Below are 20,723 nucleotides of genomic sequence, written 5' to 3'. Positions count from 1 at the left end.
TTCTGAGAAAAGTGATATTGATGCCTTGGATTTCCCTACACGTACAAATCCCAATCTCCTGCTGACTTTTTCTTTCATGTTTTTGGGCTTCAGGGACTGTTGTGGGATTTGTATTTTGATACTGAAGGACCAACACAGACTGACTTAGCTTCTTGCCTGTGTGCAGGTCATGTGCCACTGTCACTGGAGAGAATTTCATATTGTGACTTCTGTTCAGATTTTTTTTTTTATGGCTTTCCCATCAGGGTTCTTGGGAGCCATGGCTGCTTCTTGATGTCTTCTGTTTCCCTGTAGAACAGACGATTGCAAGCCCGGGGCCCTGGCAAGCTGGGCCCTCTGTGGCTTTCTGAGTCCATTGTGAGGCAGAGGATCGGGTGCGTTTTGGGCAGCAGTCTTCAGAGCAAGGCACTGACCTGATGATTCACACTGACCCCTCCCCTCCGCTGAATTTTCTGACAACCTTGTGACTCTCACATGGGAAATGTGAGTGGCTTTTGAGAAATCTTTACATAAGAGGTTTTAAAATTTTCTTTTGAGATTGCCTCGGTGTTTTTCCTTAAAGTTAGCACATTCTTTGCTTTCTACTTCAGTCTCAAGGACGGGAAGTTCATTCTTGCTCTTTACATTGGGGTGTTGATGTTTGTGGTTTTGTTGTTTTGTTCTCCGTGTTACTCATGATGTATTGATATTAATTAACCTAAATACATATGGAAATATTCTTTCATTACTTAGAGCTTATATAGTTTCTGGTGCAGATGTGCAAAAATAGTGCTTTAGTAATTGCTAAGTCACTATCTTGCTTTTCTCTCTACTGTGATTCCGAGTGTTTCTTACATGGAACTGTAGCTTCCTCTTATCAACAAATAAGCAGGAAATAGAAATTATGTAAATAAGCAATTTCCATTACCTACTTCACTGACTTGACAAATAGGCATTTGGTCTGCTTTAATTAATATTTTTCAAAATGTTAAGTGCCTGTTGCTGTTACTTCATTTTGCAGGTAGCATTGGAAGTTTCTGTGATTGTACTTGAGTGGGCACTTTTTGTTGAAATTTACCATTGAGACCCTGGTAACACTGAAGTTCGTGTTGACTTTCTTTAGGTGTTTTCACAGTCCTGTGTTTGGTATGGAGAGTGTGGAATTGCATATGGAGACAAGAGGTACAATTGCGAATATTCTGGCCCACCAAAACCATTGCCAAAGGATGGATATGACTTAGTGCAGGTAAGTTCATTATCTTAGGCACTGGGAACACAAAATGCTGACCACAAGATCCTCTGTAATTATTCCTTAAATGTTATTGCAGGGTGGAGGTGGAGGTGAGACTAACAGGCTTAAGTCTTATCCCAGACTCTAAAACTCTAACCTATAGCGTACAGTGGCAGAGAAAGAACACCGTAACTCCAAAGGCTTAATTTTTCAGGGGCTGACTTTATACCTCTCATAAAGTTTCCCAATAGCAGGTTACTATTTAGAGACTGACCTTGGTACTTCATATGTTGCCCTTGCAGCGTCTACAAAATATATTAGAAGTTAGCTGTTTTTGATTCCTAGATTTCAGGACTCAAATGGACTCTGTTGCTAAGTGGCTTTGACGTCCTTGTCCCCTGGTCATTTTAGTGTTTTCTCTGTGTTCCACTGAGAGCCTGTGAATTTTGGCTGCTACCAGGATTCTGATTTCTGTTCTTTTTTTTACCATCCTGTGATACACAGGGATATTAGAACTAGAAAAATCACGTGAAAAGCTTGGTTTTAGAGGCTTAAAGTAATCAAAAGTCAAGTTGACAGGATAACAGAGCTCCTAGGCTCACTTGTTCATTTCTTTTCTGTTTTTGAGACAGAAGGAGCCTTGCTCTTTTGTCCTGGCTGAAGGCTAGAGTGCACTGGCACAATCACGGCTCACTGTAGCCTTGACCTCCTGAGCTCAAGCAATCTCTCAACTCAGCATCCCAAGTAGCTGGGACTACGGGCACGTGCCACAACCCCTGGCTAATTTTTTAAAAATTGTTTGGGGAGATGGGGCTTCACCATGTTGCCCAGGCTGGTCTCGAACTCCTAGGCTCAAGCAATCCTCCCTCCTCAGCCTTCCTAAGTACCGGGATTACAGGCATGAGCCACAACACCTGTCCTCACTTGCTGCTTTCATCATAATTATTAAAGGTTTCAACTTTCCCTGGAATTACTAATAGAAATAGTAAGTAGCTCTCTGGTTGAATTGAATCAAACAAACAACACTAAGAAGACATAAAATGATTGTCAGGAGAGGACAGAAAGCTTCCAAATAAAAAAAATTAGAAATGTCTCTACTTGTGAATAAGTAGTAAATGTGTAGCCTTTTAAAATAATTGTATAAAAACTTTGCAAATACAGGATGTGTCTTACCCTTTTGTACTTCAGAAGGATTACATGAATAAATGTGTCTTAGTTCATTGAGAAATGTTGACCTTACTTTAACTACTGCCTACTCCCGTGTCTGTGCTCTTTCACCTGAAAGGAACTCTGTCCAGGATTCTTCTTTGGCAATGTCAGTCTCTGTTGTGATGTTCAGCAGCTTCAGACACTAAAAGACAACCTGCAGCTGCCTCTACAGTTTCTGTCCAGGTAGGTTCTGCTGGGGAAACAGAACAACTGGGCTGTAGATACTTGTGAACTGGTAATGCTCAGCTTTCCGTTTATTCTTTGTTTGTTTGTTTACATATTTTTATTTATATATGTCTGTATATTAATATATTTATACATATATGTATACATTTAAAGTAGGTGAATATATATTTATATATTAAAAATACATGTATGTATAATGTGTATGCGTGCTTATGTGTATAATAGAGACAGAGTCTCACTCTGCTGCCCAGGTTAGAGTGCAGTGGTTTGTGGTGTGATCACAGCTCACTGCAGCTTAAACCTCCTAGGCTCCAGTGATTGTTCTACCTTAGCCTCCTGAGTAGCTAGGACTACAGGCATGCACTACCATGTCCAGCTAATTTTATTTATATTTTCTTTATTAATTTTTTTTTTTGAGACAGACTCTTGCTCTGTCACCGAGGCTGGAGTACAGTGGCATGATCTCAGCTTACTGCAACCTCCTCCTCCCGGGTTCAAGCGATTCTCCTGCCTCAGCCTCCCCAGTAGCTGGGACTACAGGCACATGCCACCACACCTAGCTAAGTTTTATATTTTTAGTAGAGGTGGGGTTTCACCATGTTGGCCAGGCTGGTCTCAAACTCCTGACCTCAAGTCATCCACCCGCCTCGGCCTCCCAGAGTGCTGGGATTACAGGCATGAGCCACTGCACCTAGCCTAATTTTTTTTTTTTTTCTAGAGATGAGGGTCTCACTATGTTGGCTGGGCCTGGTCTCAAATGATCCTCCCACCTTAGCCTCCCAGAGTGCTGGATTATAGGTGTGAACCACAGTGCCCAGCCAGTTTGTTTTTTTTTTTAAGTCAGTTTTTGTTTTGTTTTATTTTAAGAAAGTACTCTTACAATTTGTCAGAAATAAAGAGAAAAACAATAATTACCAGACTTGGTTCACTTCCCAGTTGCATTCAGAGTTGATGCTTGGTTTCCTCTGCGATGTTCTCACCCTGCAGGGTATCTGCGCTGCGGCCAGGCCCCTTTCAAACTTGAGCTGTGCACTGTGGGGAAGAGAGGTTCCTAGGGGTCCTGCTCAGGTGCCTGGCCTGAGACTGTCATCATGCAGTCCTTCCTCTCCCCGCGTGCCTTGCTTTGTGCGTCATTCTTGTCTCTCCCTCTGGTGAAGGGATGTGATAGAGTCAGGTCCTCAGTAGAGCCGGCCTCGGGGAACTGTTAAAAAGCTTGTTCTGCTGTAGCTGGCAGGTTTTGTCAAACTTTGTTTTTTATCTGTTCTGTTGGCTATGACCCTGAGCAGTGAAAAAGGGCTTGGTAATAGATGTTCTTCTCTAGGCCTAGCCAGCACTTCTCAAATATGCAAAAGAGCAAGCTGGTGGTGGTCTTTAGAACAGCAGATTGTGGTATCTTTCTAAATGTTTCAGACTTCAGCGCACTGATAAAGATGTTTGGGAAGCAAATATTAAAAAGGGAAAATGCTTCTCTGCACAAATATCGCTGCAGGTGGTGATAGGGCACAAGTTGGCTTCCAGTGAAGAAATTCTGCTTCCTACCAAAAGTTGACAATAGAGAATGGAAAACCACCACTAAATTGTTTTTTCAGAACAACAAAAGTTGAGACTGGAATTGGGCCAGCATATCCTATAAAAGGCTTGTGGACATTGGTGGAACCAAACTGGAGCCTTGCACACTCAGTCAGAACACATTTATTTAGGATCCACCATAGGTGAGGCATTATGGACATATGGACATAAACATAAAAAGATAGCCAACCTTTCTCCATATTATCAGAGGTACCAAAACTTGATTTATAATAGCAAATAGGAGAAACAACCTGATATTTGGAAAAATATACAGCTGTCAAAATTAGTGATTGTGGGCATTAAATGTAGTAACATGGAAAAGGTTTGAAAACTGTGCACCCCAAGAGTGATTCCTATTAGAATAATGTAATTGTGGTTTCTGGCTTTGTTGCAGTAAAGCAGTGGGGCTCCTGAAAGAGAGTGTGTGCTTCTGTATCTCCTTCACTAGAACAGAGGCTCTTGAAGGCCAGGACACACTTTTTTCATTCTTTGTCTTACATGGTCACTGGGACTGGATCGAAGTATAAAGTAATCTTGATTGCAAGAATGCAAGTCTAATGAAACAACAGCTTTTGCAAGTAACAGTGGACCAAAGGGAAAAGAGAGCTCTTTTATCATGTAACAAGTCAACATTAGGAGCTTAAACTTTGAACCTGAAGGATAGCAGGCAGCTTATGGTTCTTGTGCAGTTGTGTGCTCCTGAAGCGCATGCAACCAGAGAACAACATTGCTGTTCTCTATCTTTACAAACCATGGGGATTTCTCCTTGTGTTTCAGGAGGGCCTAGTGATTTTCTGGGGCTTGAAAGAAAACCTTTCAATAGGTTATAAGATGATGATTCTCATGATAATTCTCATTATTTTGTTTTATTTTCTTCTTAATCAAAATTGTCAGCTGGTGCGGTGCTCATGTCGATAATCCCAGCACTTTGGAAGGCCAAGGCAGGAGGGTTGCTTGAGTTTAGGAGTTTGAGACCATCCTGGGCAACACAGTGAGACCCACATCTCTACAAAAAAATTTTAAAAATTAGCCAGGTGTGGTGGTGTGCGCCTGTAGTCCTAGCTACTTGGGAGGCTGAGGTGGGAGGATTGCTTGAGCCTAGGAGCTCAAGGTTACAGTGAGTTGTGTTCACGCCACTGCACTCAGCCTGGGCGACAAAGTGAGACCCTTTCTCAAAAAAAAAATAATAATAATAATTGTCTTCCTGATGCTCCAAAGTCCCTTTACTCTAGGTCAGAGAATGTATGTCTCTAAATTATAAAGTGCAGAATTCAGAGAAGCATCTCTTTCTTTTTGAAATTATAATTGGACACAATAAATGCAGAAGGTAATTAGGGCATTTTTTAAAGGTGTGCCTTTATTTTAACATGAAGTTTAAGTTTAGAATTGCTGGGTTTTAATATGTTCTCTTGGTCATTTGTCACTTTACAGTAAGTTTAAAATATTCTTTGTCTATTTAAAATCGTTCTCACTGGCCCTATTATGTGTGAGATCATGCAGAATATAATTTACTTTTCCTTTAGATGTCCATCCTGTTTTTATAACCTACTGAACCTGTTTTGTGAGCTGACATGTAGCCCTCGACAGAGTCAGTTTTTGAATGTTACAGCTACTGAAGATTATGTTGATCCTGTTACAAACCAGACGAAAACAAATGTGAAAGAGTTACAGTACTACGTCGGACAGAGTTTTGCCAATGGTAAATAAACTTTTAATTATTCCTCTTTTACAGCTGGCATCAGGACAGCAGAGCAAATTATTCCTTTTAGTTGTCCTGTCAACTCTGGAAAATCACAATTTTCAGTTCCATTGGCCAGGAAATAAGAGTTGTTGCTTTGCTTGTATCTTAGGACTTGAACTGCAACGAATATAACAATCTCCTTAAAGCGCTTGCTTTAACTCCCCCTAACTTTAACTTCCCACATGGAAAATTTTAGTATGGGCAAGTTTGCATCTATACACTTCAGTAACCAGTGGATCTTTGACTCTAACAGATGTGAGTTGTGTAATGTCATAAATTACTGCAAGACTGAGAAGATAGAACTATTAATAGTTGGCAGAGAAGAGGTCATGACTTGGAAGAATCAGATCACCATAAAGGAAAGTCAGCAGGTCTAACAGATAGCAGAAATGATCCCCAGCATTGACCAACATACAACATTTAATTATAATGACAAAGTAAAAAGGTAACAAAAAATTCCATAGAAAAAAGGTCTCATTCACAAAAGCAACAAAAAATAAGGCACTTAGGAATCCAAAAGATGTGACATACAAGGCAACCTGACTGAATGGAGAGAGGTCATTTTGTCCAGAAACAGAAGCCTGCGTGTATGGAAAGTGGATGTGTAACACGTGTGTCATTACAAATCATTGAGAGAAAAGGTGGGCTAGTTGATAAATGAGATGAGAAAATAGATTATATTTATCTAATTTCAATTTTTACAGATAATAAAAAAATCAATTGTATAAATTAAAAATCCCAATTGGAAAGTTTTAGAAGTAAATATAGAATATCTTTATGACTTTAAGATAAAGGAAATATTTCTAGACAGAGGAAAAGCAGAAACCATAAGGAAAATATTTATGAATATAAACAACTGTTATCTAGAGCAGACAGCGAAATGCAAATTTGAACAGTAAACTACCATTTCACACCTCATCAGCTTGGCACAAATTAAAAAGTTGGTCAATTTCAACTGTGGGTGAAAATGTGAAGCAATAGGAATACTAATATACTCCACCACTTATAACCATAATTTGGTACAATTGTTTCAAAACTATTTGAAAAACAACTTTGCAATACGTAGTAAAGTTGAAGATAACCCTCCTCCCAGAAATTTCACTTATAGATGCCTGCCTTAGAGAAACTCTAAATGCATGTAAACCTGGAGACCCATATAAGAACACCCACTGTAACATAATTGTGATTGTGAAAAATTGAAGACCTCAAGAGAACAAGAAGACAAGACACAGCCTGGGAGAAAGTATTTGCAAAAGACATATATTAGTAAGGACTATTATTCAAAATATACAAATAACTCCTAAAACTCAACAATAAGAAAGCAAACAGCCCAATTGAAAAATGGACAAAACAACCTGAACAGATACCTCACCAAAGAAGGCATACAGATGGTAAATAAGTACATGAGAAGAGATGCTCAACATTATGTCATTAGAGAATTACAAATTAAAACAACGAGATACCACTACACATCTATTAGAATGGCCAAAATTCAAGACACTTGCAACACCAAATGCTGGCAATGAGCTTTCATTCATTGATGGTGGGAGTACAAAATGGTACAGCCACCTTGGAAGATAGTTTAGCAGTTTCTTACAAAACTAATCATACTCCTTGGTATTTACCCAAATGAGTTAAAAATGTGTCTACCCCAAAACCTGCACGTGGATATTTGTAGCAGCTTTGTCCATAAGTGCCAAAATTTGGAAGCCAGCAAGATTTCTCTCAGTAGGTGAATGGGTAAATAAACTGCTACATCCACACAATGGAATATTATTCAGTGCTAAAAAGCCATGAAAATTCAGTGCTATCAAGCCATGAAAGTACATGGACGAACCTTAAATCCTATTACTAAGGAAAGCCAATCTGAAAAGACGACTCACTATATGATTCCACTATATGACGTTCTAGGAAAGGCAAAACCGTGGAGACAGTAAAAAGTCAGTGATTGCCATGGGTTAGGAGAGAGGAAGGCATAAGTAGAGCACAGAAGATTTTTAGGTGGTGAAAATACTCTATATGATACTACAATGGTGGTTACATGTGTATATGACATTTTGAAACAAAAGTACTACATACTTAAAACAAGTACACAAACATGCATGGGAAGGATAAACATCAAATTCAGGATTGTGTTTACCTTAGGGAAGGGGCTACTGTCAGGGAGGGGTAATTGGGGAGCTTCAACTGAATCTATAGAGTGTGTGTGTATGTTTAAGTATTTTTTTATTTTTTGGAAAAGACGGGCCTCACTGTGTTGGTGAGGCTGGTCTTGAACTCCTGGCCTTAAGTGACCCTCCTGCCTCAGCCTACCAAAGTGTTGGGACTGTAGGTGTGAGCCACCACACCTGGCCTATAGTGCATTATTATTTTTATTTAGTTTTTAAATTATGCCATAGCCAGTTCTGAATAGTGCAGTACTATAAAACAGAGTTAAGGTCTCATGCTGTCACCCAGGCTGGAATACAGTGATGCAATCATGGCTCACTGCAGCCTCAACCTCCTAGGTTCAAGCAGTCCTCCTGGGTAGTTGGAACCACAGGCATGTGCTACCACACCTGGCTAATTAAAAACAAATTTTTTTTTGTAGAGATAGGGTCTTGCTTTTTTGCCCAGGCTGGCCTCAAACTCCTGGCCTCAAGCGATCTTCCCACAGTGCTGAGATTACAGGTGTGAGTCACTGCATCTGGCCGAGTCCATTATTTTTTTAATGTTGAGGCAAATGTTGTAAAATGGTAAGACTGATAATTAACTGGGTAATGAGGAAATGAGAATTGCATTATTCTCCATGTCTTTTGTATGCTTGAAATATAAAATAAAACCTGAAAACCAAATGGTGAGCTGGAAGATATGAGGGAATTACCCAGAAAACAGCATACAGATACAAAGATCTATAAATCATTAAAGAAATGACATATAAGATAACATGAGAAGCTCCAGAGAGTTGGGGAAAGACAATAATAATCAAAGGGATGATGAGGATTTTCCAGAATGGATAAGGGATGAACCCTGAGAACTTAGAGAAAATTCAGCATACAAAAATCAGTTGTATTTCTGTACACTTGCAATGGACAATCTCAAAGTGAAGGGATAATGAGGATTTCCAGAGTGGATAAGGGATGAACCCTGAGAACTTAGAGAAAATTCAGCATACAAAAATCAGTTGTATTTCTGTACACTTGCAACGGACAATCTCAAAGTGAAAATAAAACAATTCCATTTACTATATAGTATGGGAAATACTTAGGAGTAACTATAACAGAAGGTAAAACACTTTAAAACTAAAGAACAGCCGGGTGCAGTGGCTCACACCTGTAATCCAAGCACTTTGGAAGGCCGAGGCAGGCAGATCACAAGGTCAAGAGATTGAGACCGTCCTGGCCAACATGGTGAAACCCCATCTCTACTAAAAATACAAAAATTAGCTGGGCGTGGTGGCACTCGCTTGTAATGCCAGCTACTTGGGAGGCTGAGGCATGAGAATCACTCAAACCTGGGACACAGTGGTTGCAGAAGCCGAAATTGTGCCACTGCACTCCAGCCTGGCTGACAGAGTGAGACTCCATCTCAAAAAAAGAAAAACAAACAAAAAAAACACTAAAGAACATTATTCAGAGAAATTCACAAGGATCTAAATAAATGGAAAGACATTCCATGTTTATCAATCAAAAGACTTAATATTTTTTAGATATCAGTATTCTCCAAGTTGTTTTATAGATTCAGGGCAATCTCTGTTATAATCCCAACTGACTTCTTTGTAGAAATTGACAAGCTGATTCTGAAATTCACATAGAAGTTTGAGGGACTTAGAATAGTAAAACAACCCTGAAAAAAGGACAAAATAGGAAGACTCACACTTCTCAATTTCAAAACTAAGCAATGGAAATCAAGACAGTGTGGTACTGGAATAAAGATAGACATATAAATCAGTGGAATATAACTGAGAATAAATAATATATCTATGGTCAATTGATTTTTGACAAGGGTGCCAGGGCCATTCAATGAGAAAAGAATACCCTTCATCAAATGGTGCTGCAATAACTGGATACACACATGCAAAAATAAATAAATAAATAATAATGAAATTGGGCCCTACCTCACACCATATGTTAAAGAAATTAACTCAAAGTGGATCAGAGACCTAAATGTAAGAGCTAAAAACTATAAAACAGAATAAAACATAGGGATTAATTTGCACGGCCTCATATTTGGCACTTGATTCTTAAATATGACACCAAAAACAAGAGCAACAACAGAAAAAAAGATTAATTGGACTTCATTAAAATAAAAAAGTTTGTATTTCAGAGGACGCCATCAAGAAAAGACAAGAAGGCCAGGCACAGTGACTCACACCTGTTATCCCAGCAGTTCGGGTGGCTGAGGCAGGAGGATTGATTGAGCCTGGGAGTTCAAGACCAGCCTTGGTGACAAAGTGAGACCCTGTGTCTACAAAAAATAATTAGCCAGGCATGGTGGCATGTACCTGTGGTCCCAGCCACATGGTTATCTGAGGCAGGAAGATTGCTTGAGCCCAAGGAGGCTGCACTAAGTACCTTGCACTCCAGCCTGGGTGACAGAGTGAGACCGTGTCTCAAAAAAAAGGACAAGAAAATATTTGAAAATTGTATATTTGATAAGGGACTTGTATCTAGAATACATAAAGAACTCTTGGCCGGGCGCTGTGGCTCATGCCTGTAATCCCAGCACTTTGGGAGGCCGAGGCAGGTGGATCACCTGAGGTCAGGAGTTCGAGACCAGCCTGGCCAACATGGTGAAACCCTGTCTCTACTAAAATAGAAAAATTAGCCAGGCGTGGTGGTGTGCACCTGTAATCCCAGCTACTCGGGAGGCTGAGGCAGGAGAATTGCTTCAGCCTGGGAAGTGTAGGTTGCAGTGAGCTGAGATCACACCATTGCACTCCAGCCTGAGGGACAGAGACTCCATCTCCAAAAAAAAAAAAAAGAACTCTTACTACCCAATGATAAATAGATAAATAACCCAATTTAAAATGGCAAAAGATCTGAATAGAGTAGACATTTCTCCAAGGAAGATATACAAATGGCCAACAAGCACATGAGAGATGTTCAATACTATGAGTCATCAGGGAAATACAAATCAAAACCACAATGAGATACCACTTCACACCCACCAGGATGGCTAGACTCAAAGTCAGATAACAAGAAGTGTTGACAAGGCTGTGGAAAACAGGAACCTTTATTAAAAAGAAACCCAAAAACCAAGAACAGCTGGGCACAGTGGCTCATGCCTATAATCCAGCACTTCGGAAGGCCAAGGCAGATAGATCACCTTAGCTCAGGAGTTTGAGACCAGCCTGGGCAGCATGGTGAAACCCCATCTCTACAAAAACTTAGCTGGGTATGGTGGTGCACATCTGTAGTCCCAGCTACTTGAGAGGCTGAGGTGGGAGGATCACTTGAGCCTGAGGGGCAGAGGTTGCCAGTGAGCTGAGATCACACCACTGCACTCCAATCTGTGTGACAGAGTGAGACCCTACTTTGGAAAACAGTTTGGCAGTTCCTGAAACAAACATAGAACTACCATATGACCCATCAATTCCACTCACAAGACGAATGAAAGTATAGGTCAACACAAAAACTTATACACAAATGCTTCTAGCAGCGTTACTGATAATAGCCAAACTGTGGAAACAACTCAGATATTTATCACCTGATATATGGATAAACAAAACGTATGTCCATACAATGAAATGTTGTTCGGCCATAAAAAGAAATGAAGTATTGATACATGCCACAATATGCATGAACCTTGAGAACATTATGCTAAATGAAAGAAGCCGGTCATGAAAGACCACATATTATATGACTGGATTTATGTGAAATGTCTGAAATAGTCAAATAAATAGTGATAGTTAGTGGTTGCTTAGGGCTTAGGGAAGTAGGGAGGTAGTTGAGCATAGCTAGAATACAGGATTTCTTTTGAGGTGATGAAAATGTTCTAAAATTGATTATGGTGATGGTTGCATATATCTATGAATATGCTAAACTCCATTAAATTATATAGTTTAAGGGGGTAAATTGTAAATTACATGTAATTATATTGTAAATTATATAGCGCCACCACACCTGGCTAATTTTTTTATTTTTTTATTTTTTGTAGAAACGGGGTTTTGCCATATTGCCCAGGCTGGTCTGGACCTCCTGAGCTCAGGCAGTCCACCCACCAGGGCCTCCCAAATTACTGGGATTAAAGGCATGCATGACCACCCCTGGCCCAAAGACAAATATCTTAAAAGCAAATAGAGACGAGACACAAATCACCTTAAGACAATGATAGTTGGAGATTTTCTTACCAGCCATAATAGAGCCCAGAAGGCAATGGAATAATCTATTGAGAATTCTGAGGGAGATGACTGTCACCCTAGTTAACCTGTCTTTCCAGAGCAAGGGTAAAACAAAATGAATGTGTAAGCATCTCCTTGAAGAGAAGGGAAAGAAGATCCTGGGAAGTTTCTAGCAAGCAGGGACTGGTAAATAAGAATCGACAGTACAGGACCCATTCCAGCTATTTTCTTAGGTGTAATACACTGATACTATCCTTATGTAATGTGTTGTCTTTATGTATAATAAAATAAAATCCAAAAAGATAACAGTATTAGGTTTTGTTTTTTGTTTTTTGTTTTTGAGATGGAGTCTTGCTCTGTCACCCAGGCTGGAGTGCAGTGGCGCGATCTCGGCTCACTCCAAGCTCTGCCTCCCGGGTTCATGCCATTCTCCCACCTCAGCCTCCCGAGTAGCTGGGACTACAGGCTCCTGCCACCACGCCTGGCTAATTTTTTGTATTTTCAGTAGAGATGGGGTTTCACTGTGTTAGCCAGGATGGTCTCGATCTCCTGACTTTGTGATCCGCACACCTCGGCCTCCCAAAGTGCTGGGATTACAGGTGTGAGCCACCGCGCCCGGCCAACAGTATTAGGTTTATTGACACGTGACCTCTGCCCTAAAACCAGTTTTCCAAGTAAGTTCCGTAATTCTCTGGCTGTGTAGCTTCCTGTGGCAGAGGTATTCTGGAACCAGCTTTGTTAACTGAAGAAGTACTAAGGCTCTTAGCTGCGTCTTCCTGGGCCTTGGTATGCTCTTCTATATAGTGGGGATTCAACTTCTCCAAGCTGTTGTGAGAGCTATGAGATAACGTGTGCCTTTCCCTTTCCTGTCTGTTTTTTACTTTTAAGTTACTTGGAATCGGGCCTCCATATTATTTGCAGGGTGATAAGCCAATTTAAAGGGAATCTCTGTTCGTGCCCTTAGTGTTTGCTGTCCAGCATTCCAGCATGGTGCATATGGAGTTCGTGTTTCCCTTCAAGAGGCCTTTTGTAAGATCTTGCCTTGTGAATTACAGTAAGCATCTTGTCTTCTTTTTCCTTTGGGTTTCCTCTTCTAGCAATGTACAATGCCTGCCGGGACGTGGAGGCCCCCTCAAGTAATGACAAGGCCCTGGGACTCCTTTGTGGGAAGGACGCTGATGCCTGTAATGCCACCAACTGGATTGAATACATGTTCAATAAGGACAATGGACAGGCACCTTTTACCATCACTCCCGTGTTTTCAGGTGGGTATAAAGATTCCAGGTTTGGTGTGTTTATGATATTGTTTTAAAGCCAAGGAACTGGGTGGGCACAGTGGCTCACCAGTGCTTGGGGAGACTGAGGCAAGAGAATTGCTTAAGACCAGGAGTTCCAGACCAGCCTGGGCAATGTAGTGAGGCCCCATCTCTACGAAAGAATTAAACATTAGCCAGGTGTGGAGGCATGCATCTGTAGTCCCAGCTACTTGGGAGGCTGAGGCAGGAGGATTGCTTGGGTCCAGGAGTTAAAGGCTGCAGTGAGTTATGATCATCCCATTGTACTCCAGCCTTGGTGAGGGCAAAGCCCTGTCTCTCCATGAATGAATGAATGAATCTTAGTTGAGGAATCATAATCTGCAATAGGAAGATAAACACATTCAGGTAACTAGTTCATAGTTTCTCCCAGTAAGAGAGGTAACTGGTACATTTATCCGCTGTGGCTAATTTAGGGGGTGCTGGGAGTGGGAATGGAGGAGGAAATGAATTGCCTTCAGGCATTGCTGTCGTAATTAAAAGAATAAGCAGTTAAAAAGGGGGTGGGAGGCAGCTTTTCTAGAGCTCTGTTATAGTATTAGCTCCTGAGAATGGAGATGGGACATGATTGAAGGGTTACTTTGGTATGTGGTGTACTTGGAGGATTCCTGTATCAGTGACAAACCCGTACGCGCAAGTTTATTGAGGTAACTTAAAATTCCACAGGACGAAGCAGCAAAACATAATTTAATTAAACTAAAACCTCCAATTCTTTTTCTTCTTTCAGTTGTTTTATGTATTTCAGTGGGCTTTTTGTTGAGTTTAAGTATAATACAAAATTTTGGATGTTTTTAATTGAGATTTGTACTCAACACAATTCCTTCCTGTAGATTTTCCTGTCCATGGGATGGAGCCCATGAACAATGCCACCAAAGGCTGTGACGAGTCTGTGGATGAGGTTACAGCGCCGTGTAGCTGCCAAGACTGCTCTATTGTCTGTGGCCCCAAGCCCCAGCCCCCACCTCCTCCTGCTCCCTGGACGATCCTCGGCTTGGACGCCATGTATGTCATCATGTGGATCACCTACATGGTGTTTTTGCTTGTGTTTTTTGGAGCATTTTTTGCAGTGTGGTGCTACAGGTAAGCAGTTTTGTTTGTCACCCAGGGCAAAAAGAGCAAAATTGCCCACTGGCACTTTGAGCTTTCATTTGTCAGAGCTTGGTTACTTAGGACAAGAAACAAATACCTACATGAATACCATTGCATGGATTACTGTGTCCTACAGCTATTCTATAGTAAACCATCAAAGTTCTGTTTAACACTGCAGCATCTGAAATGAACTTTACTGATTTATTCAAAATGATGTGTGATTTAAAGCACCGTGCATTAGCCACTCATTCTTTTTTTTTTTTTTTTTTTGGAGCCTGAGTCTCACTCTAGTCGCCCAGGCTGAAGTGCAGTAGTGCGATCTCAGCTCACTGCAATCTCCACCTCCCAGGTTTAAGCAATTCCCCTGCCTCAGACTCTTGAGTAGCTGTGATTACAGGCATCCGCCACCGTACCTGCATGCCTGGCTAATTTTTGTATTTTTAGTAGAGACGGGGTTTCACTGTGTTGGCCAGGCTGATCTCCAACTCCTGACCTCAGGTGATATGCCCGCCTCGGCCTCCCAAAGTGCTGGGATTACAGGCGTGAGCCATCGCGCCCAGCCGGCCACTTATTCTTTAGAAAGTCAGGGTCAAGGCCGGGCTCAGTGGCTCACACCTGTAATCCCAGCACTTTGGGAGGCCAAGGCAGGAGGATCACGAGGTCAGGAGTCCATTGCAAACAGCCCTGGCGACAGTGCGAGACTGTGTCTCAAAAAAAAAAAAAAAAAAGTCAGAGTCAAATGAGCGAAATCAGATTCAAATCTAATTAAATGGAGTACTATAGTCCTTTAAGATATTTGCATCTTAATTTAGGACAGTACTTTTTTTACTTTTTATTTTGAAATAATTTTAGACTTAACCAAAAAGTTGCAAAAATGGTAGAATTTATGTATATCCTTTACCCAGTTTCCCTGATGATACAACTTACATAACTCATAGTACATCTAGAACTAGAAATACCATTTGACCCAGCCATCCCATTACTGGGTATATACCCAAAGGATTATAAATCATGCTGCTATAAAGACGCATGCACACGTATGTTTATAGCAGCACTATTCACAATAGCAAAGACTTGGAACCAACTTAAATGTCCAACAACGATAGACTGGATTAAGAAAATGTGGCACATAAACACCATGGAATACTATGCAGCCATAAAAAATGATGAGTTCATGTCCTTTGTAGGGACATGGATGAAACTGGAAACCATCACTCTCAGCAAAATATTGCAAGGACAAAAAACCAAACACCGCATGTTCTCACTCATAGGTGGGAATTGAACGATGAGAACACATGGACACAGGAAGGGGAACGTCACACACCGGGGACTGTTGCGGGGCGGGGGGATGGGGGAGGGATAGCATTAGGAGATATACCTAATGCTAAATGATGAGTTAATGGGTACAGCACACCAACATGGCACATGTACACATATGTAACAAACCTGCACGTTGTGCACATGTACCCTAAAACTTAAAGTATAATAATAATTAAAAAAAAAAAACTCATAGTACAATGATCAAAACCACGAACATGCCATTATTATTACATTATTATTAGCTAAACCACAGATCTTAATCAGATTTCACCAGCTTTTTCTCCAATGCCCTTCCCTGTTTCAGAGTCCCATATTACATTTTTGTGTTTTATGAGTCCCCTCTAATCTGTGACAGAAAGTTCCTCAGTCTTTCCTTTTATGGCCTTGACACTCTTGATGATACTGTTCAGGTATTTTGTAGCGTGCCCTTCCATTTGGCTTTATCTGGTATTTTCTCATGATGAGATTGAAATGAGGTGTTTTGACAGGTACATCACAGAAGTCATGTCATGTCTTTCTCGGTGCATCATGTCAGGGATCCCTGATGTTGATGCATCTCTTTCCTGGTGATGTTAACCTTGATCACTTGCTCAAGGTGATGTCTGCTGAATATCTCCACTGTGAAATTACTGCTTTTCCCTTCGTAATTGATAAATATCTTGGGAGAAGATGCTTTGAGACTATACTAATATTTTGTTCCTCCTCAAACTCAACCACTGATTTTAGCATTCATTGTTGGGTCTTGTCTGCAACAGTTATAACTAAGGTGTTTGCCTAATAGTGACTTTTTTCTCTTTCCCTCTCTTCCTCTCCATTTACTAACTGGACTTCTATGCAGAAAGCTATCCCTTCTCCCTCATTTATTTACTCAGTTATTTACATCATGGACTTTTAATTCTGTGGGTTGTATCCAACACTGTCATTTATCTTGTTACACAAAGTTTTCCAGTTTGGGCCATTGGGAGTGCCTTCTGGCTGGCTTCTGTGTTCTTACATACACCTCCCATCCCCAGCTTTATCTTACATTTCCCTGTCCCTGCCCTGCAAGGAGCTCTGGTTCCTTTTATTGGAGAGTGGTATGTAGAAACGAAGATCTGGGCACTAGGTATGCTCATTGCTACTGGAAAGGGTAGCATGTTTTTTGTTTGTTTGTTTTTTTGAGACGGAGTCTTACTCTGTCACCAGGCTGGAATGCAGTGGCGCAATCTCAGCTCACTGCAACCGCTGCCTCCTGGGTTCAAGCAGTTCTCCTGCCTCAGCCTCCCAAGGCACGTGCTACCACACCCAGCTAACCTTTTTGTATTTTTAGTAGAGACAGGGTTTCATCATGTTGGCCAGGTTGGTCTCGATCTCTTGACCTTGTGATCCGCCCACCTTGGCCTCCCAAAGTGCTGGGTTGACAGGCGTGAGCCACTGCGCCCAGCCCAGTAGCGTGTTTTTAAAGGACCTAAAAGTTTTAAATAAAATGAGGGCCACAAGGTGAAATTATCCTTTATTAATTGTTCTGTTAACATCTTCTTAAATTTTCTCCTGAGACTGGTGAGCAGAGGGACCCAGAGCAAGGGAACTTAGGGGAAAGAAGGCAGTAATTAGGGAGGAGGAGGCCAGGAGGAGGAAGAAAGCATTTCATGGGATTACAGGAATGTCCCAAAAACAACCTCACTGTGATGAAGTCCACTAATACTATTTCCTGACTTCTGTTTTTCAGAAAACGGTATTTTGTCTCCGAGTACACTCCCATCGATAGCAATATAGCTTTTTCTGTCAATGCAAGTGACAAAGGTAGGCATATTTGTCCATGAATAAAAGGGTTCAGATGATGCTGTCTGTCATGAGAGCATTCGTTTCCTCAGTGGGGTTGCAGCAGTGGGTGAGGTGGTGTGCCAGTGCTGAGGACACGGCTGCGACCAAGGCAGACATGGTCCTTGCCTTTGTGGCCCTACCATCTAGTGAGGGTAGCACGGCAGAACCAAGTAATTAATCATAGCTGGGGAGGCGCAAAAGCAGCAGGACAAGAGTGGGAATAGCAGGGCAGAGTTGAACCTCACCCTTCAGAGGTTCCTGTGTCGGCATCTCCTCTGTGGGGTGGGAACAGCGCTCATTGAGGGCAGCCAACAAAGGTGGCTTTGCTGAGCAGATAGGTAGCTGAGGGCAGGGGGGGTCTCATATATGTCCCCAGGTGGGCTTGATTCCTGCCATGAGATAGCAACTAATGCTTTCCCTGTTCCGACTTTCAGGAATGGCTTGGCTCTTAACCTCCACCTTCCCTTCCTCTCCCGTTCTTCCAGGAGAGGCGTCCTGCTGTGACCCTGTCAGTGCAGCATTTGAGGGCTGCTTGAGGCGGCTGTTCACACGCTGGGGGTCTTTCTGCGTCCGAAACCCTGGCTGTGTCATTTTCTTCTCGCTGGTCTTCGTTACTGCGTGTTCGTCAGGCCTGGTGTTTGTCCGGGTTACAACCAATCCAGTTGACCTCTGGTCAGCCCCCAGCAGCCAGGCTCGCCTGGAAAAAGAGTACTTTGACCAGCACTTTGGGCCTTTCTTCCGGACGGAGCAGCTCATCATCCGGGCCCCTCTCACTGACAAACACACTTACCAGCCGTACCCTTCGGGAGCCGATGTACCCTTTGGACCTCCGCTTGACATACAGATACTGCACCAGGTAACCTGCTGTTTGAAGAAATAAGTCACTCTAGAGGACCTTGTGGTTTGCTGGCTTTTACATGTTGACTACTGCTGGATGGGGATTTGGGGCTGAATGTCATGGTATATCTTGAAAATCTTAGCGTATAATGGCAAAGCTGCCTTTAAGTTAGGTTTCAAGAAAGTGAGTGATGTTGAACTTAATGAAATATTTATTGTTGCTCACTTTTGTATTTACTTCAGATAGTAGACCTTGCCTTTTTCTTGAAATTGAGATGAGCAGAGAAAGAAGACTTCAGTGGCATTTCTCTATTGAGGCAGGATATATTTATTAGGAAGTCACCTTAGGAATTTATGAAATGTTTTCTGTTGGTAACTGAAAGTAATATGCAAGGACCCAGAGGCATGAAGCCCTTACTGCTGTCCTGGGGGCTGAGGAAGGAGCTGCCAGATCACCATCCCTGATCCAACCTGTAGGAATGAACTTACCACTGCCTGGACATGGGCACCCAGCCTGTTTTTGGTGAGAGGCACATTTGGGGCAAGATCCATCCCATTGCTCCTAGAAAAGCATGTAAACCTTCCCATTGTCCCTGTCACACTTGCCTTGGAGAACTGTACCTGTGCATAAACTGTGCCGGCTTCTTTTTTAATGAATGTATAATCACATGGTTTTTCCTTTAAACACTGCTCATGTCTACAAGAAAGTCTGAAATCTTGAAAAGCATTAAAATGGTCCCAAGACTTGAATAGAATCTTTTGTCTACCCGGTGACTGACTGTTGCTTTTTCCAGCTTGTTGCTGAAGGTGAACAGCATAGTCATTTACCTCCAAGATCATCTTCTTTGTTAGGAAATAAGGGGACATATATAAATGGCTATAGTGCAGAGCAAGGCAGGAGGTTTTGTGTTACTATTGAGGGGAGGGTCAGGGAGACCAAGAGTCCCCCTCCACTCTCCTCTCTGGCCTCCTGGCTACCGCTGGAGAAGGGTGGAGGGGAGATGGTTGTGTGTCCTATGTTGATAGCTGTTCTGGTCATGGTGTTCCCCCCACCCCCCACCGCTGCTGTGGACACCTCTAACTAGTTCGCTGTTAGAGTGGGCCTGTGGCCTGACCAGTTTTCTTACTGTATTGCACCTTAATTCTCTCCCTCGTCTTAGGAAGTATTTTCCCCAAATACTCTTTGTCTTCTGACCCCTCAGGGCAATGCTGATTAGTCAAGATCCGAGAGAAATGTGACGTGTTTCTGGGTTTGTTTATTTTTAAAATCTTCTTTCAGGTTCTTGACTTACAAATAGCCATCGAAAACATTACTGCCTCTTATAACAATGAGACTGTGACACTTCAAGACATCTGCTTGGCCCCTCTTTCACCGTATAACACGAACTGCACCATTATGAGTGTGTTAAATTACTTCCAGAACAGCCATTCCGTGCTGGACCACAAGAAAGGGGACGACTTCTTTGTGTATGCTGATTACCACACGCACTTTCTGTACTGCGTACGGTAAGTGGCAAGAGACAGTCATTGGTAAACACCATTCTTGGGTCTGACTTAGGGTATATGGGCATAAGCTTGTTTTATGAGCATAACCCAGAGGTGAGCAAACAGAGCAAGACCTTGCCCTGTGAAGCTTACATCTTTTTTTTTTGTTTGTTTTTTTGAGACAGGGTCTTGCTCTGTCACCCAGGCTGGAGTGCAGTGGCGCATTCGTGGCTCACTGTAACCTCCGGCTCCCCAGTTCAAGCGATTCTCATACCTCAGCCTCCTGAGTAGCTAGGACTACAGGTGTGCGCCACCACGCCCAGCTAATTTTTGTATTTTCAGTAGAGATGGGGTTTTGCCCGCCATGTTGGCCAGGCTGGTCTCAAACTCCTGACCTCAGGCGATCTGCCCATCTTGGCCTCCCAAAGTGCTGGGATTACAGGCGTGAGCTTCCATGCCCGGCTGGAAGCTTACATCTTAATGGAGGGAGACGGATGATGGGCACATAACATAATGCTATCATGCCAGCTAGAGATTAGTGCTGTGAGGAGAAAAATAAGGCTGGACAGAGTGGGGGGTACACTGCTTAAGCGTGGAGATGTGCACAAAGGGAGAGGAAAGGACAGCTGGGCACATCAC

At 42.1% G+C, this 20,723-nt stretch overlaps 1 protein-coding gene across 2 annotated transcripts in view; it reads left to right on the top strand.

Annotated features, from left to right (window-relative positions):
• The window catches only part of NPC1 (NPC intracellular cholesterol transporter 1), a 54,386-nt gene that overhangs the window by 10,656 nt on the left and 23,007 nt on the right, over positions 1-20,723 (top strand). The window contains exons 2-9 of one of the 2 annotated variants that reach the window (XM_054461035.2): positions 1,103-1,225; positions 2,496-2,602; positions 5,698-5,873; positions 13,335-13,502; positions 14,381-14,630; positions 17,668-17,741; positions 18,248-18,618; positions 19,879-20,105. In XM_054461035.2, coding sequence (XP_054317010.2) covers positions 1,103-1,225; positions 2,496-2,602; positions 5,698-5,873; positions 13,335-13,502; positions 14,381-14,630; positions 17,668-17,741; positions 18,248-18,618; positions 19,879-20,105 — 1,496 coding nt within the window. Of the gene's footprint in view, positions 1-1,102; positions 1,226-2,495; positions 2,603-5,697; positions 5,874-13,334; positions 13,503-14,380; positions 14,631-17,667; positions 17,742-18,196; positions 18,619-19,878; positions 20,106-20,723 lie in introns of both variants that reach the window. The other variant, XM_063653495.1, reaches the window with a different exon arrangement.

Source organism: Pongo pygmaeus, chromosome 17, assembly GCF_028885625.2.
Source record: "Pongo pygmaeus isolate AG05252 chromosome 17, NHGRI_mPonPyg2-v2.0_pri, whole genome shotgun sequence".
Lineage (NCBI taxonomy): Eukaryota > Metazoa > Chordata > Mammalia > Primates > Hominidae > Pongo > Pongo pygmaeus.
The sequence above is the reverse complement of the archived record's forward strand: the minus strand, read 5'-3'. Positions and strand labels throughout refer to the sequence as shown.